General features: G+C 41.5%; 3 protein-coding genes across 3 annotated transcripts in view; 1 reads left to right on the top strand and 2 right to left on the bottom strand.

Moving 5' to 3' along the window:
- The first annotated feature begins 287 nt into the window (after positions 1–287).
- Positions 288–4119, top strand: LOC111591870 (mucolipin-3-like). The gene is made up of 3 exons (XM_023303753.2): positions 288–945; positions 2028–2878; positions 2939–4119. The coding sequence occupies exons 1-3, from the start codon at positions 541–543 to the stop codon at positions 3675–3677; spliced, it is 1995 nt and encodes a 664-aa protein (XP_023159521.2). The 5' UTR covers positions 288–540; the 3' UTR covers positions 3678–4119.
- Positions 4120–6835: 2716 nt separating this feature from the next.
- On the bottom strand, positions 6836–8196 carry LOC111591875 (glycine-rich protein 23-like). The gene has a single exon (XM_023303758.2). It carries the CDS (start codon positions 8181–8183, stop codon positions 7818–7820), a length of 366 nt encoding a protein of 121 aa, XP_023159526.2. The 5' UTR covers positions 8184–8196; the 3' UTR covers positions 6836–7817.
- Position 8197: 1 nt separating this feature from the next.
- The window catches only part of LOC115482744 (frizzled-2), a 29434-nt gene continuing 18749 nt past the window's right edge, over positions 8198–18882 (bottom strand). The window contains exon 3 of the mRNA XM_030222896.1: positions 8198–10514. Coding sequence (XP_030078756.1) covers positions 8211–10301 — 2091 coding nt within the window. The 5' untranslated portion in view covers positions 10302–10514 and the 3' untranslated portion in view covers positions 8198–8210. The remainder of the gene's footprint in view (positions 10515–18882) is intronic.

The following is an 18882-nucleotide window of genomic DNA, read 5'->3' as shown; positions in this document are numbered from 1 at the left end:
GCAAGCACTATTCGATTAGCTATCATAAGCCATCATTGCGCCAGTTTTCAGCTATAATGTAATGGATCTTTGTGCTCACCAGTTATCGGTAAGAGAATGAATTTTCTATAATGTAGCTATGTAGAAATAGCTTATTGAGTTTATGGTTTATAAAAATATATTACGTTATTTTTAATTCGTTCAAGCGAGATAAAAATCGAATCATGAATGGAATACCCTGAATGGCATTGTCGTGTTAATTTGTTGTCACGAAAGTATCGCAAAATCGATTACAAGTTATCGTTCTATCGGGACGATAACATTAGCGAAAACAAAGCAATTTACGTATATAATATAATTTGGCAGTATTTATTATCATTTCGCTAAAATAACGTCGCCAACGCGCTTAAAACAATCTATATATACCAAAGTTCGCTTGCCTGTTGCGTGTGTGTGGAATTTCTTTTGCATATTGGAGAAACCGAAGCAAAAGAAAATCTACACTGAGGCAACTACGCAACACCCTGCGACCTCGACACGCAGCCAGTGCAATATATTGAAATGCAAAACTACGGCGCTGGAGCTGCTGCTGCTGCAGCTCCAGCCGTCAAGCGCCGTACGGACAGCTACGAGGCTGCACAAAATCATCCACATACGCCCAGCAGCGGCGAGAACTCGCGCTGCGAAAGCGATGAGGAGTATGTGAACACCAGGATATTGCGGCGGCGCATGGAACTGCAGTCAACGCCTGTCGTGACAGTGGCACCAAGCACAGTTACAGCCACCGTTTCAGCCACGCCAGCATCGGCCCAGGGTCATGTCGAGCAGCCACAGTTTCCAACGGCCACATCCTCAGCAGCATCCTACAACGAGGAGCGCATGCGTCGCAAGCTACAGTTCTTCTTCATGAATCCCATAGAGAAATGGCAAGCGCGCCGAAAGTTTCCCTACAAATTTGTGGTGCAGGTAACAAACAAACACAAACACGCACACACTCATGATCATATCTCGCAGCTACTCATCTGTTCGAGCTTTGTCACGTGATTCCCATGCAAAAGGGGCCGAATTTCTGTATGTGTGACACATTTCTTAAACAATTAAGTGGCTTCGCTTCGCTGATCATATGCCTGCGCCAAAATATTGCTCAACATTTATTTGCTCAGTTTGTAAGGCACTTAAAATTGAGCAGCTACATCTATCTATTTTGTTTAAACAATAGCAAAAGATTACAGACACACATTCACACAGCTGTACCTGGCGTTATCTCTGATTCTAACTATAAAGAACCACGTAATACACTTACTTTAAAGCATTTAGTTAACCGTTAGCATGCAAGAAATTACCACATGATAAATAACTGTTTCGACTAGGGACTTTTTTAAGGCCATGATTAATAGTCTGCGTCGTAGCAAAAAATTATTTTATTAAGATATGATATATGTACACGTATGGCTCGATTGAGCGTCTTTATCAATTGAGATATACATATATATGTATGTATATACTATTCTTATTAAAACGCATTCCCACACAGAGATGATTTCGCGAATAATTGGCGCAAATTTTTCATTTGCGTCAACAATCTAATCGTTTAATTACTCTGCGACCAGACACTCATATGTATGTGGACTTTCAGCTAGCAGCTGTTATGCTTCTATAAAACCTTTAAATATACTAACTGGGATAATTAAATATGATATAACGACACTTAAATACCTTTTGATATATTTAAAAAGTAAATGTTTATAGAAAGCTTTCTTTATTTTAATTCAATTTAAGTATTATAGATAGCTCTAGCATATTGTTCCATCAAATTTAACCATTCATTTACAGTATTTTATGTAGCAATGCTTAATAGAGGAACAAAATTCAATTGCCTTAGCTGAGTAACCCATTCACGATATAACGAATAATTCTATACTATAAAATAAGGAAATTTGATAATGCTGGCATTGAGTTTTGTTCACAAATCTCATTTAAAGACGCAAGTTGCGGTTTTAGTTGCTTGAATGAATTTAAATTCAATTTATTTGGTTTGTTGTTTTTAGATCGTGAAGATAATTTTGGTGACGATGCAGCTATGCCTGTTTGCCCATTCACGTTACAATCACATCAATTATACGTGGGACAATCGCATTGCATTCTCGCATCTGTTTCTCAAGGGCTGGGACTCGTCACGCGAGGTTGAGAGCTATCCACCTGCTGTGGGACCATTTGCACTCTATGAGAAGTCGGAATTCTTTAGCACGGTTCAGTTTGCTCTGGACGGCTACGGCAATGTTAGCCGGTCAATTGGACCCTACTTTTATCCCACCGCGAACAATACGATGCCACCGCTGACCCTCTGCATGCAGAACTATAAGGAGGGAACAATATTTGGTTTCAATGAATCGTATATCTTCGATCCACATATCTATGAGCTGTGCGAGAAACTGCCGCCAAATGTATCCAGCATTGGAGTCGAGAAATATTTGGAGAGTCAAGGAGTGGAAGTGAACTTCGCATCGCTGGTAACAGCTGAGCTAACGTTTAATATTAAGACCGTGAATTTTAAGGCCAATTCTGGAGCTTTGTCGGCGCCTGATTGCTTTAAATTCGACATATCTATATTGTTTAATAATCGGGATCACGATGGACAAATGCTGCTATCACTTGATGCAGAAGCTACGCGCCTGAAGTGCAAGGGCAACACTGACTTCATATCGGAAGCCCGTCTCGATGCCATACTGAGAAGCAGTCTAAATATCTTTGTGCTCTTGACCTGCGCTCTATCCTTTGCCCTATGCACTCGTGCTCTTTGGCGCGCTTATTTACTGAAGTGCACCACCAAGAACTTCTTCCGTTCTCATTTCGCCAAGGAACTCAGCTTCGATGGAGGACTGGAGTTTGTCAACTTTTGGTTAGTGAAATGAATGTTATATATTGATATGTATTATTACTAATTGTCAGTGTCTTTTAGGTATATTATGATCATCTTTAATGACGTACTGCTAATGATTGGATCGGCGTTAAAAGAACAAATCGAAGGTCGTTACATGGTTGTCGATCAATGGGATACCTGCTCACTGTTTCTGGGCATTGGCAATATGCTGGTGTGGTTCGGTGTGCTGCGCTATTTGGGCTTCTTCAAGACCTACAATGTTGTAATACTCACGCTGAAGAAAGCTGCACCGAAAATACTGCGCTTCCTAATTGCTGCTCTGCTGATATATGCGGGCTTCGTATTTTGCGGCTGGCTCATATTGGGGCCATACCACATGAAGTTCCGATCGCTAGCCACAACCTCCGAGTGCCTGTTTGCGTTGATCAACGGCGACGATATGTTCGCAACATTCGCGACGCTCTCCAACAAGGCCACCTGGCTTTGGTGGTTCTGTCAGATTTATCTATACTCCTTTATTTCGTTGTACATCTATGTTGTGCTATCGCTGTTCATAGCTGTTATCATGGACGCTTACGATACGATTAAGACGTACTACAAGGATGGGTTTCCCGTTTCCGATCTCAAGGCATTTGTGGGCACACGCACCGCAGAGGATATTAGTTCTGGTGTCTTCATGAACGATCTGGATGATTTCGATCAGACGAGTTTCCTGGATGTGGTGCGAAACGTTTGCTGCTGCACGTGCTGCAGTCGACGTCAGGAGACCACACAAGGCAACAGCGGCTACACGAGCCTATCGAGTATTATGAAATAGTTTGATGCGCCATAGAAATTGCAGGTGTTTGTTTGTTTGTTTTTGTAATGCCTTTTAGTTTAGTTCAAATTGTTGTTAGCTTGTTGTAATTTGATTTTAATTTTACATTTGCGCCAAAGCTAAATGCTCAACACGGAGCCCAAAATGATGTACCAACAGAAATTCCAATTGTTCAAGTGCCAGCTTCATTTTATAAAACTCAAACTATGACTAGACGCGTAGCTGGCAAATTACATTAAGTTCAAAGTTAGCTTTCCGATTACAAAAAGTACACCAGACATTTATTTCTAAGCCAACCAAACATCTGTATGTGATATAATACAGAATAATAATAGAAGTATAACTAGAGCATGAGAATTTCTTTTGGAATGCATCAGGATCTTCCATGTGAACAATACATAGAAACGAGTTTACGTACAAAGTAAGATTCACTTGATTATCCAATTATAAATTATATATATATATATATATATATATATATATATATATATAATTGGATTATCACATAAGTTTAATCTATTTATGTTTACAATGAAACGCTTGTAAAATGTCTATAAATAAATGTTGAATCCAGTTTCAATGGTGTTTACAGTTTATGTATAAATGAAATGTCTCATAAAGTGGAATGTAGTTAGATAATATTCTATATAACAGTCGAAATATATAAGATGTTAGGAATGTGAAAATATATACTCATCATCTCAGGTTATTTCAAGTAAACTTTACTGCTTTATAGCTGCAGTTACCATATTAGGCAAAAGGTTAACCTGTAACCTTTGGTGCAGATTGATTGGCATTAATTAACTTGGGTAGGTGGATCAATGTTGACCTCTAGTCAAAGATTTATAAGTGATATGAGTGGGTCATGGAAAGTTCTAAAAAAATTATACAAATTTTAAACCATATAAAATTCAGCTAGGCTGTCGGTTGGCCCCGACTACAATTTTCATACTTACTTTTCTGGTTGATCCAGCTACATTTGAATGTTAGCAATGGGGTTCATGTGTATATATAGAATAAATACCTATAGATTTTTTTCCCAAATTAATCGACATAAACAGTTCCACGCCGTTTGATAAGCTTTGTGTCCATAAAAAAGCGAAACATTCATTTCGTATTTCGTATTTGTAATGTTTGTTCCGTCAGCAAATAAATGTATTCAGCATTGCTTATAAATGGCCAAATGCCCAGAGGGCCAACTGGCCAACTGCCCATTAGCACCTTCAATAGCCCATTCAGCAGGGGACATTAGGCGACAATTGAAGCCTCAAACCAGAGCGAAAATCGAATGTTTTTTTTTATGTTAGATTTTATTTTAAATGGTTTCCTTTTTTGTTGTTGTCAATTACAAATGTATTTAATATTATTTTGCGCCTATTGTTTGGTATTTGCTTTTCTCTTCCCTATTCTGTTGTTGTTAGTGAGACATTTTAGACGTGCATCAAAATCTTTTTTTTTTATTTTCAAACTGCATTTTGATTTAAAAATGTTTTTTTTCGGTTGCTTGTAAATAAAATAATATCTGCATTATTTGTATTGTTTAAAGTATTAAATGCCTTTCATTGCGTTTTCTTTTAATATACTATATAAATATGCATTGTATATATAATTTATCTTTTTGTTTTTTTTTTTAATATTTATTTTTATGTTTTTTGTTTTTATTTTTAAATTACATTTCACAAAATACAATTCACAACTACACTTGACGTCAAGTTTCTGGTTTCTGTGTGTAACTAATCCATTCAATCACCCAGCTATATTCACGCTCGCTATATCTTTTTTCGATCTGAACCCAAATCCATTTATGAAATATCTTTTTGTTGTTTTGTTAATTTTAAATTTTTAATTTCTTGTTAAAATTAAAAAATCGTATACATGCGCAAATTGCAATCAATTTTTGTTCATCAATTTAGAAAATTAATTTTCAATCACAAAAAATCAACGTAAAAATGGATTAAGAATTTTAATCTGTTTTCGTTTTCGTATTCGTTTTCTTTTCTTTTTTCTTTTTGGTTTTTACATTTCATTTACGTATATTCGTTACACTTGTTTAGCCTTTAATATATATATATATGTGTATATATATATAGTATAATTTATTATGATAAAAGCGTTAACTATTTACGCTCAAAACTAAATTTTTTAAATGCCGAAATTCTAAGATTTCCTTTGCGGTTTTCTCAAACATTTTCCACTTTCCAAACTAAAGTCTACTACTAATATTTTTGTAATATATATATATATATATATATTATATTTTTTTTTTTGTTTATTAAGCTTATTAACAACATCGAATAGTACGCGTATATTTTTGTTTTGTTATTGTTTTTGTTTTCAATATATGTATATATTTGTAAGTATATTAAACATTGTACGTCATTTAGAGAAATTTTTGCTAATTAATATTTACTTTTTTTATTTGTTTTGTTTTGTTTCTTTTTTTTTGGTTTTCGTTCGCTTAACTTGGAGAGCTTCGTTTTTATGATACGTATAAGTGTAGAGGGTTTTTCTTATGAATGCTAAATATCAACAGAACTTCAAAGAAACCAAAGCAAGCTGAAATAAAAAAAAAACTAAAAAAATCTACTTACAGAAAAAATAAAATAAAATTCCAAAAAAATAAAAAATCAAAAATATAAAATTTGTTTTTTTTTTTTTTAAAGTAATTTTTATTACAGTTTTTCATGTTTTTGTTTTGTTTGTTTTAAATTGTTGATGTTTTTATAGAAATAGTTATAGTTGCTATAACATTACACATAGAGTTGCTATATCATAATATATAATATATATATTTATATATATATAATTATAGATAATTTTTATGTTTTGTTTCGTATGTGAAATTGGTTTCGAAATGCCAACAACAACGGCTGTAATTGTTGCTTATATAGATATATATTAAATATATTAAATAAAAATACAATAGATTTTTAATGCATGAAAAATATTTTTGTTTTGCTTTTCGTTTTTGGATTTCGTTTGCAAACGAAAATTACATTTGTTTAATACTCTTAAATCAACTTTTTACTTTTTACAATTTTCTTCTGCTTTCTAAATGAAATCAATTTATTTGTATTTTTATTATTTTTTTTGTATTAAATTTTCCGTGTAAAAATTAAATTAAATTTTTCCTTTTTATTTTTTCTGTTTTTGTTTTGTTGAGCTTAAATGCAGCGCTAAAATGCAAATTACTATTATTTAGTTTTTAGCTTTTAGTTTTTAGGATAAGTTACAAAAAAGTCGTTTATAAACTAAGCGCAATTTGAAAATATTTACAAGAAATTAGTGCTGGATAATGCTGGCTCTTAAATTAATTTTTAAATAATTTACAAATGCTTTTGCAACACTGTGCGCTCGCTCGCTCGCTCGCTCACTCTCTGCACTGTTGATGCAGCGACAACCCTAAAACATAACGCACTTAGCGAATTCGAAATGTGTATCTGTGTGTGTGTGTCTCTTCGTAATATATATGTATATATATATATTAAATGTGACTCTATGCATTAGGTTAAGGTTAATAGTTTAGGTAGTTTGATTAAAAGTTACTTGTAATTTCGAAATATGGCTCGTGGCTCTGACTTGGCAGTGTTGGCAAACGCTTTTGCTCTCTTTGTATTTGTATTTTGTTTGTTTGTTGCTTTTTCTTGACTTCTATTTGTTGAATGCAATTTTGTTTATCGATTTCTCAGTCTATTTTGTTGAAGAAATTAATGGAAAGAACCAAAGGTAAAGCCGCTTCAGAACAAAATGCGCGCCTGGCTCGCTCCCATCCCGCTCAACTAGTGGCTAGAGAGCATTTTCCACTCTCTGCGCTCGCTGTGCTCTCTTTGCTTGCCCTTGTCGTTTGCTGACATACTCGTTTATGCTTTAAAGGTTTACGGACTAGAATCTTATGCAAATCGTTTAAAATCTGTTTTGCGCCTTTCTCTAAACAAACTACAGCTACAAAAAATTAATATGGCAATTGCTGATTAAACCTCTGAGAAAGTGACAGGTGACAGGTGGCAGGTGACAGGTGAGAGAGAGACAGAGAGAGTGTGAAGAGAGATTTTTTTCGGAGAGAGGGAATAAACTGCACTCTTACAGCTGACTAAAGCTGCTCGTTGAGACCCAGTGCGCGGTGTCCGGGCGTACCATTAACTATATGGGACCGTAGTCGCTCAATGCCTGCCCCGGATGCTGAGAGCCGGGTCCGCCGGGCAGTGTTACTACCACAGAGACGGCTCGCGAATCGATGACCGAACCGGGCGCTGTGCTCTGACCGCCGCCGCCGCCCACACCAACACCTCCAACGCCGCCTACACCACCCACACCACCCACACCACCGCCACCGTTGACATTGCCATAGACATTGCCAGGGGCGCCGCCATTGGCGCCACCGCCTTGTAACAAGCTGCCAGGAGGAGCTCCCATGCCAGACATACCGCCGCCGCCGACCGTACTATTGCTCATGCCCGCCGTGCTCATCAGTGTGCCGTGACCACCCAGCACGCTGCCGCCACCCATGGTTGAAGCTCCTCCCGACTCTCCATGTCATACATGACTGGCCGCCGGCTGCTTGAGAACGTGATGGTGCAAATGGTGATGGCTGGTGGAGGCCACCGAGGCGCCGCCAGCCTGCGTGTAGGGCGTGGCCAGCAGCGAGCCAGCCGCCGAGCCGACGGGCATGCCCATGCCGGAGCCCGCATACGGATGGGGTATGGGTGGCCGTTGTTTGATCAGTGCCTGGTTGGCGCCCGTGCGATCGGGTGCACCGAACAGACGACGCCAGAAGCGACGCCAGCTCTCAAGCGTCTTGCCCGACCAGATCCACACACCCGAAGTGATGCCCACAGCCAGGGCCATGAAATACTTGAGCATGAGCACGGAGTAGAGGGGCTTCTTGCCGGGTCCCTTGACCTGGGCACAGGGGCAAGCCAGAGCCTTGATCCAATCCTCGAAGTAGGCCGCCTCGTACAGATAGCAACCGATGACAATGGTCGCTGGCACGGTGTACAGCACCGAGAAGATGCCGATGCGTATCATTAGCTTCTCCAGCTTGTCAGCCTTGACGCCAGCGCCAACGCCGCCCTGTTGCTTGATCACCGAGCGAATCCTGAAGAGCGAGACGAAGCCAGCCATGAGGAAGGTGGTGCCAATGACCAGATAAACGAACAGCGGTGCCAATACGAAAGTCTTCAGATGATCCGGATTCAGATTGCCAACGTAGCAAATGCCCAGAATTGGATCGCCGTCAACAGCGGACAGCAGGAGCACAGCGACAGACTGGACCGTGGGTATCAGCCAGGCAGCCAGATGGAAGTACTGCGAGTGCTTCGTAATGGCCTCGTTGCCCCACTTCAAGCCAGCGGCCAGGAACCAGGTGAAGCTCAAGATGACCCACCAAATGGACGAGGCCATGCCAAAGAAGTAGGTGAGCAGAAAGACCAGCGTGCAGGAGTGCGGACCCGTCGAGCTCTCGCGCAGCAGTCGCCCATCGCAGGCGATTTCCTCGTTCTGGAGGAAGTTGCGCGAGAGATAGCCAACGGCGACCATGAAGTAGCAGGCGGACAGGAAGACAATGGGACGTTCGGGATATTTAAACCTTTCGGTGTCGATGATGAATGTGGTTAGGGTCATGAGGGTGCTGCAGAAGCATAGACCCGACCACAGGGCGATCCACAGGCCGGCGAAGTCCTTTTCGTCGTTGGTGAAGAACGGACCCTTGCATGGTATGGCGCAGTTTTGCACGCCGGCGATCCTTTGCACAGTTAGGTTCATGTACCAGTGATGGTGCATCATGGGCGACTGCTGCATGAGCTGCTCCTTCCCCAGGACGATGAGCGGCGAACGGCACGAGCATGTGCACTCCTTTCCGTTTGCCTTTTCTCCTAGGGGATTTTGGCAGTTTTTTGAATTCTTGCCCTTGCACTTGTTGGACGTCGTCGACGATCCGCCCGAGCTGCTGCCGCCCTGCTTGCGCTTGCCACCCGAGCCGGAGCCCGAGCCGCCCGAGCCGGAGCCGCCGCTGCCACCGGAGCCGCTGCCCGGTTCCGTATAGGATGGCTGTTCCATGCACAGATTGTCGGGATCGCCATGCAGCGGCAGATTCTCACAGGCCATTCGCTCCGGCCACTCGAAGCTGTATTGCTGCATGATGGGCGCACAGCCGGAGCGCGCGCGCTCGCAAACGCTGCGGCAGACGGGCAGCGGCTTGTGGTACTCCTCCAGGCAGATGGGCGTGTACATGCTGCACAGGAAGAACTTCAAGTCCGGCGAGCACTTGATCTCCACCAGCGGCCAGAACTGATGCACCTCCAGGCCCGCCTCGTCCTGTGTCTCGTGATTCATGTCGTTGGGAAACGCTGTCATGTTGTAGCCAATGCCCCGGCACATGGGTATTGTGATCTGTTCGCAGCGCGAATTGGGATCTTTGGGTATGGCCGGCACGCCATAGCCGGGCGTTGGACTAACGTCCATTGAGTGAGAGCCCATGCCGCCCATGCCGCCCATGCCGCCCATGCCGCCCATGCCCATGTGTCCGCCTCCGCCATTGTTCGTCATGTGTTGTGAGCTGTCCGCCTGGACGAGCAGCAGGCTGACTGTGATGAGCAGCAGCGTTGCCAGATTCATAATGTGCTTCATATTTGTGCGTAGCTCTTAGCTTTTGTCTGTCTCAGAGTACTTGGCTCTGTCTACTATTGCTGTCTCTCTCGCTCTCGCTCTCGCTCTCGCTCTCTAGCTCGCCTATTCCTTATTCAAGCGCTGCGAGCTAGCCGAGATGTGTTTGTTCGTTATATCAAGGATTCCCTGTGCACAGCGTCAAATTGTCAACGCTTGACAAACGGCGTGGCCTAGCTGCAAAACAGAGAAAGGGTATAAGTTAGTAAGCAAATCGATATAGATGAGTTGATGGAGGAGCAGCTCTAGACCTAAGCGCCGTCGGCATTTAACTGAATCAAGTTTTCCAGCAGAGCTGTAAATGCGTCCGCTGAGGCGTCGACAAGTTGCAACTGCTCTTTCCTGTTCTTTTGGTGCGCTTCATTTGTTTCAATTGGAGCGACACTCGGGCGACAGCCAAATGTCACATGTCAACCCTTCCGCCAATATTTGCTGACGCTGGGAAAGGGACAGCGTGGGGCTGGAGGGTTTTACTGCTGACCAAGAGGCGCATCAATCAAAATCAGTGATTTTTATTAAATTTGACGGCGTCTGCTGGTCGCCAGCCTCAGCTGGAAGCTGTCGCTGCTGCTGCTGCTTGATCAAAGTGTTTGCTCAGCGCTGACCACTTGGAGCACTGCGAAAAAGGGTGTGAAAAGGCAAGGGGCAAAGGGTTTCGGCTTCGGCTTCGGCTTCGGCTATGCGTGCGTGTGTGATGAAGCAGAAATTAATTCAAGACAATTGCTCACTTGATGACGCACACACACAGAGCGTCAGGGGGCAGCGTTGCGTGACCAGCGTTGCCACCTGACGTGAAACAATGCTGTAAACTGTGTCAGCTCTGGATATGGATATGGATATGGCTATGGCTGTGGATATCGATGTCTATGTCGATGTCGCCGTCGAACTCTGTGGTCAAACAAAAGATGCTGTGTGACAGCTGAACAAGCTGGGCGTGGCGTCAAGTGGCAGCCAAAAAGTGAAGGGCGTTTAAGCAGCTGCTGCAGCTACGGCCAAGAGCTTCCAGCCAGCAGACATGCCAGTTACAAGTAGCAAGTGTCAAATGACATACATATTTGTGGCTTTTGCGGGCAGCTCCTGCAGCTGCTGCGTGTGGTCTCCAAGCAGCAAAGTTTCCGCTTTAAACAGCAGCCGAGTCGAGCCGAGCAGAGCAAAGCTGTCAACGGCAGCTGCGCATAGCACTATGCTGAAAGTCCTTTTGCTTTTTGTGTTATTTTATAAATGAATGACATTTTAATTAATAACATTTGTGCTGCATGTCCAACGCCTCACCCCTTCCCTGCCCGCCACGCCGTATAACGAGCAGCTCCCTCTCAGTTGCGCAGCTCAAGTGCTTTTTGGTTGCCAGGGCGGCGGCGGGGGCGGGGGCGGTGGTGGTTCAGGCGCGTAGTCGCTGCCTGAAACATTTTTCGTGTAAATCTGTTTGCCAAGCACTTCAAAATAATTAAGTAAATAATGCTGCCAAAATGGGAAAATGCCAAGTGTTGTACATCAACAACATCAGCTGCTGTTGCTGCCCCAAAAATGTTGATGTTGTAATACGATATAGTGATGTGGGCGTACGCTCGACTAACAATTGCCAGTGTTGCATAACGTGCATCCTCTAGGTATGCATTATATTTATTGGGATTTGCATAGCACAGGATTTTAATACGATAAACGATACTTCTTAAAATATACGATGAAATCGTAGTCAGTGTTGGAAAATGTTCATTTTTATAGATCTGCTATAATTATGGATTTTGTTAGCAAATTATTTCAAAAATACGAAATACGAAAACATCATTGCCAGTGTTGCATAACGCGCATCTTCTAGGTAGAGGATATTTATGAGATAAACGATATACGATATTTCATAAAATATACGATAAAGTCTTGGTCATTGTTATAGTATGTTCATTTCTTTAGATTTACTATATCTATTGAAAGTTGTCTTAGCTTAGCAATTTATTTCGATATACGATATACTATATTCCATAGAATATGGGATAATTGCATTGTCAGTGTTGCATAACGCACATCTATGTATGTACAGGATATTAATGAGATTTACGATATACGATATTTTATAAAATATACGATAAAGTCTTAGTTATTGTTGGAGCAAGTTCATTTCTATAGATATGCTACAGTTATCGATAGTTGTCTGAGCTTAGCATTTTATTTCAATACGATATAGTATATTCCATAAAATATACGATAACTGCATTGCCAGTGTTGCATAACATTCAGCTCGATGGTCAATTACTTTAAAAGTCTGCAATTCATATTGAGACTTGCGTAGCGGAGCATTTTAATACAAAATATACGATATACGGTATACGATATATAAGCATAATTAATTATAATGGCATTGCCAGTGTTGCCCAACGCTCATCTCAATAGTCAATTACTTGTAAAATTCTTATTGAGACTTAAGTAGTATAGCATCTCTATACAATATGCGATATACGATATACGATATACGATATGTGATATTTAATTAAGCATGTGATAACAGCATTGCCAGTGTTGCTTAACGATGTTGCCCGTAGCCAATTACTTCTAGGGATGTGCAATAGCTATTGAGACTTGCTTGCATAGCATTTCAATGCAGTGGACGGTCAGCTATTGACTTATATAGATGGATATATGTGTGACTATATGCCCAAATACCATATATATATATATTTATATATATATCTATATCTATGTATGTACTTGCCCCCTTTTTAAATACGTGACCAAAATGGACGATGGAAGTCTAATGAAAAACGTAGTGCAGCATGGGTAAAAGGAAAAACACGTTCACAGCGACGCGCTTATATAGCAGAGGCAAGGTATGAAAACATTTGTTTGGGATGGCCTAAAAAGAACAACAACCACAACAACAACAAGACGCCCTTATTATGGGCCGTTGTTGTTGTTGTTGTTGTTGTTGCTACAGTATCAAGTGGCATGCACATACACACACTCGGATATTTGGATTGGTACCATAGCTGTCGCCCTCTGATTGCTTGCGAGCCTAAAAACCCGAACTAATAAGTACGCGCACTTCACTCTCATCTATGGCGACTTCTGCTCCACTCTGCTCTGCTCTGGGCATGTGTGTGTTCATGGGAAATGGCTTGGAAATAATAGCAAACGTGCCTCATTCGCAGCCCAAAGAGAAAATGCATAAATATTGCTTTTAATAGAGAGAGATGGAGAGGGAGGGAGAGAGATGGAAGCAGCAGCAGCAGAAAAACAAAAAAAATGTCTCAAGTGCTCGTCCAGTTGAGGTCCATGGAAAGTGGTAGCTGAATATATTTGTGTTTGTTTTGGCCCCGATCGCCATCCGTTTGGGCGCATGGGCATGAGGCATGTTTATTTAGTGATTTGTTGTTTTTGTCGGGCTGAAAATGCGACTCATATTGTTTATTTAATTGTTAACAAGCGAGCGAGTCGTTGCTCGTTACAAGTAACAAATTATTACCAGCAAACGGCTAAACTAAGCCCCAACGACTTAAAGACTTGGCGGAGGCATTGCATTCGTTTTGCAAATCATGCAGCAACAGCAGAAGAGGAAGACGCGGCCGACTCTAGAATTTATACAAAATCACGCTGCCAACAAGTCTCAACAATGTTTGCACAAGCTCTCGAGCCACACTCATGTTTACCCAAGACTTGACTGCAAGACTTGTAAGAGAGAGAAGCAGAGAGAGATCTGGCTGGAGAGATCGCCAGTGGAGATCGCTGGCTGATATGCGTGCGAGCGTGCGTGCCAAAGCGCTTGGAAATTGGTGAATGGCTGCGCTTCAATGCAGTAAACAGGCCACAGCCAACGACCAACGGCCAACAGCCAACAGCAACGCCATCATCAGCAATGCAGACGTTGGCGGAAGCTGTGACCAAAGTTGGTAGCCAGACAAGCGACAACTACAGCTTGACTGTTTTAATTAAACAAACAAGGCGCAGGCGCAGTCAGCGACAACAACGAGTAACAAACAAACAGGAGACAGCAGACAGACAGACGGACAGACATGCGAACAGGTAGCAAGTGATGTTTGCTTTAAATACAAAGTACAGTTGACGCCCATAGCATGTGCAAAGGCGATAACAGTGCTGCGAAACGTAAATAAATGGCGTATCAAATCTAAAGCAAAGCGCGGAAAATAATGAATCGAATCGATTATCGATAAATGATTGATAAATTGAGCATAATCGATTAACTATCGAGCATTCTTCTACACTACTTTATATAGTCACTATACAATTGAATGGAATCAATGAATTATTGATATTTTCGTTTTAATGAATTATACAACAGTCATAAATCGATACATTATCAACCGATTAATTTTTAATTACCAATTAACTAAATGTTAAGAGATACGCTAAGAAAAAGTCAAAACAATCAATAAATTGTTGAAAAATATTATTAAAAAATATAATTTAAATATTTAAATAATTATCGATATATTATAAAACACAAACACAATTAAACTTTTTCTCAACTAGAATAAATTCTATGTCAACAATAGCAGAAAACGTTTAGCTTAAGGAAACTATATTCATAGACGCGCGCTAATCGATAAGTTATCGTATGCACCAATGGAGGCAATCAATCAGAAACGTTTGTGAAAAGGGTAAGGGAACGATGAAACGGTATGAAACGAAAAAACATGAAACGGAAAAGAAACTTGCAAACCACAGAGCACTTAAACTTTTCTATGGATCGCTGCGCACAAAGAAGCGTTGAAGAAGCAGCAGCAGCAGCAACAGGAGCATAGTTTCATAGAGCACAGGTGCAACAGTGCCGCCTCCGCCCACCAGGCAAAAAGAAAAAAAAAAGAAAATACCTGAAGTTGGCCTTGGCTGCTGCTGCACAGGCAAAACCGCGAAAATCAATTGAAAAACTCACTACCAAAGGAACAAAAGTGTAGCGGGCGCAGCTGCATCAGGTGTGGGCGGAGAGTAGTACAGGTAAGATAGGTGGGGGAGGTCAGGAGTAACTGTTTTGACTTGGCGGCGGCATCAAAAAGCGCGTAGCGGCGCAAAATGAAAACAGTTTGTCGACTGCCAGTTGACGAGGGCCGTCTCTCCGTCTCTCTCTTTCTCACTCGTTCTCCCTCCCCTGCGTGCAAATGAGAAATGAAAAACTTTACCCGGCAGTCAAGCGGGCCCCCTGCACACTTGCGCCCCCTTTCGGTGCGACCACAAAGTCAATGCAGACAAGTTCCATGACCTTACAAACGCAGCAGAAACAAATATAGCAGCGAGCAGCGAGCAACTGAGCCACAGCTGGGCCACAGTGTGTCCTGTTGGGACTTGTCTGGGTGGTTGGGTGGCTGCGCGTTGAGCTTCTGTGTGTGGTTTTGCAAACGTCAACGTAATAAACAAAACTGGCTCAAGATTTTTACGCGTCCGCGTCCGCCCATTAAAATCATTGACATTTAAATGCGCAATTTTTGCTACCGCTGCCGCTGCCGCTGCCGCCAGAGGGCGCCAGGATACACTATTTGCTACTTTTGACGTTTTGCTTAGAGAGCAGCAGCAAACTGGGAGCGCCTAGTGAATTTCGTTTCGTTCAGCTGCCGAGTTTCGAGAGCTCTCTGCCAGACCTTTTGCGCTTTGATGTTTTTGTATTTTTTTGTGTGCTGCTTTTGTTGCTTTGTGCGCTGCATACAAATTCAATCTCTCTGTGTGTGTGTGTGCGAGTATTTGTGTAGCGCCCACTGGCGGATAGCAAGTGCAATGCTGGCTATCATTAAATGCTCTTTGACTCAAAGTTACTCTTCTAATTGTTGTTGCTTTTTTTGTGTTTCTACAATTAAATTTTAATTAAGTGGACAGAAGGATTTCGCCTACTCTCTAGCGCACTCGCTCTCTCTCTCACTATTGCCTTAGAGTGTGTTGCCCCTGCCTTTTAACTCCATTGAGCTTTGGCTTTGCTGATTACGATATTTGTCTCGGGGGATCGCATTTGAGGCTTTTTGTTGTGATGAATTATATAATGAGGCAAATGCATAAATTATAGTTGTAGCAGATAATGTTGAGCAGGAAACTTTGAGCGATTTGCAATGTCTCTTTGTAAGCCCAACATAAATAACAATGCGACACAAATTCTTGTTTTTTCTTCCCTTACGAAGCTGCCTTTGGCCGAGGGGTTGATTTCAGCTGCTGCTGCTGTCGTTCCACTTTCCGAGAGTGTTTTCTATTATTAAATTTTTTGCACAAACTGTTTTCGGCGGGGGAAGCTAAATGACACCGCAGAAAAAAGGACAAAGTGACAGGCGCTGAGAGTTGCCTGTTTCGGGTGGGCAGGACGACGCAACGGGACGAGCAGCAGCAACAACAAAACAAAAACGAAACATGAAAATAAAATTAAATTTCCGATTTCTTTTGCCACCGCTGCCTTTGCCTTTGCCGTTGCCTTTGGCCCGTTTTGTTGTCTTGGCAAAAGGCAGCAGCAAAATTTTGCTAATAACGCAACGACTGCAGCTGCAACGGGCAGGCGAGAGGGCGGCACGGCTGGATGGCCGGCCCAATAGGGTGGCTCCAAGGTGCAGGGCTGTGAAACGCACGCGGGCTGACTAAACACACACAAAAGAGTGTCAAGTGTCGCTAAAAAGGCATTACATGTTGGTGTGCGACTTCCTCCCTCTCTCTCACACACACACACTCTATATACACTCCAACTCTGCCTTTCCCTTCTCTGTCCCACTGTGTCTCTTGGCTCTGGGCAGATTTGTTTTTCATATGGAAATTTTGCTGGATGAGCCAGCATTTTATTTTGACAGTTGGACTTGCTTTTTAACCCTTTACGCTGCGAGGAGGGCGGAACGACTCGACTCGGTATAAAAAAACAATTAAAAACGAATTGCCTTTTGTCATACAACGCAGTTGCTGCACAATTTGTGATAACATTAAAGACAACACGAAATGAACTTGCCTCAAAGCAAAGGGAAGTGTCAAAAGCTGATTTCTGGGGCAGACCGGAGAGGTTTTTAAAGCTCAAATGAAAATAACTCAATGAAAATATTAAATCAGAAAAATATTCATAGAATGACAAGAATATCAGCTCTCTTTCCTGTGTTCAGGGTATCTCCTAGTCAGGCACTCCCGCGCTAGACACTTACTTGCTTTTTTATGGCAAAACAGTTAAGTTTATAGCATTTTTCTAATTTCAATAAATATCTACATTTATTTTATTATATTATTATTATTAAAAAAAGTAAATTTGATGACAATCAATTTGGTTTTATTTGGCATTACGCGTTTTATGGCTGTAATTTTTTTGTATTATTTTTTTATTATATTTTTATTAATAAAAAGAAAATGTTTATTGCCATTTTAAGAGCCGCTCGATGATTTATATTTACGGCATTTAATAATCGACTGCGTTTTATGACTAATTTGTTTGGTGGCCGAAACGCATATTGGGATCGTAAATGTTTATATTGCCATTAGATGTGGGATTTCGAATTACAGAGAGAGACAGAGAGAGAGAGAGAGGGAGAGAGAGGGGTGACTCTGGCAATTAAACGTACGCAGCATAGAATGTGTTTATGCTTGACATTGACACAGAGCGCAACTTGTTTTAATACCCGCTCTATACACCTCCTCCCCTCCCCCCTCTCTGTGTGTGTCTTTCGCTCAATAAACACAATTTTTATGGACATTTGAATGCGTCAAACTAACGACCACATGAATGATGCATGTTACGAGCTGACTATGTATGGCTCATGTTGTGCCCTGTATCCCTAGCCCACAGCTCCTAGCCCCTCGCGCCACCAACAACAACATTTTTAGTGCCATTTTGTTGTCGTCTATGAGAACAACAGCTACAACTTCCTATTTGGCCCAACTTCTCTTTCGCTTGTGCTATGCACACGTATTAATTAATGTCTGTGTGGAAATTAAGTGAAATACATACGTACATACATATACATATATATGTTTATATACACACATATATGTTGCTAGGATGTTGTCGCCATCATTATCGTCATGGACGCTGTTCCACATCTCTCACTCTGTCTCTGTCGCTCTCGCATTGTTCTCTGTGTGACAAAATGTCGCTGACATGGATAATTAATGGTCTGTCAAGAGTGGGAGTTGAGGTGTTGAGTGTGACTCTCTCTCTCTCCCTCTCTTTCCCTCTCGCAATGTGTGTGCTGTGTGTAAACTTTGACTCCTGTAGCAGCTACTATGCTGCGCTTAATTGCTTGTTTTTAGCCTTGGCTAGAAATACCTGTGCACAGTAAAGCTTCGCTTTAGCGAAATCTGTCTTGATGCATCCACATAAAATATTTAAGTCTTCGGCTAAAGACACTTTAACCAACTGTTTTTCTTAACAATATAACAACTTTGTTCATCTTAGTCAATTTCGCCTGTAGTTGCAAAATACCTCAATTCATCTGTTGTTTTTTTTTGTTTGCTATTAATTGTTTGTGTGTCCTACTTTATTTATGGCTATTTTTATGCATAACAAAGCGTCGCAACAATGTTGCTAGGCTCATTAGCTCAACATGTTGCCGCAACATAAAATTTTATTTTTTTTCGTGCATTGCCGAATGCAATG

This window comes from Drosophila hydei, unplaced genomic scaffold, assembly GCF_003285905.1.
Source record: "Drosophila hydei strain 15085-1641.00,03,60 unplaced genomic scaffold, DhydRS2 tig00000001-arrow-pilon, whole genome shotgun sequence".
NCBI lineage: Eukaryota > Metazoa > Arthropoda > Insecta > Diptera > Drosophilidae > Drosophila > Drosophila hydei.
The sequence above is the reverse complement of the archived record's forward strand: the minus strand, read 5'-3'. Positions and strand labels throughout refer to the sequence as shown.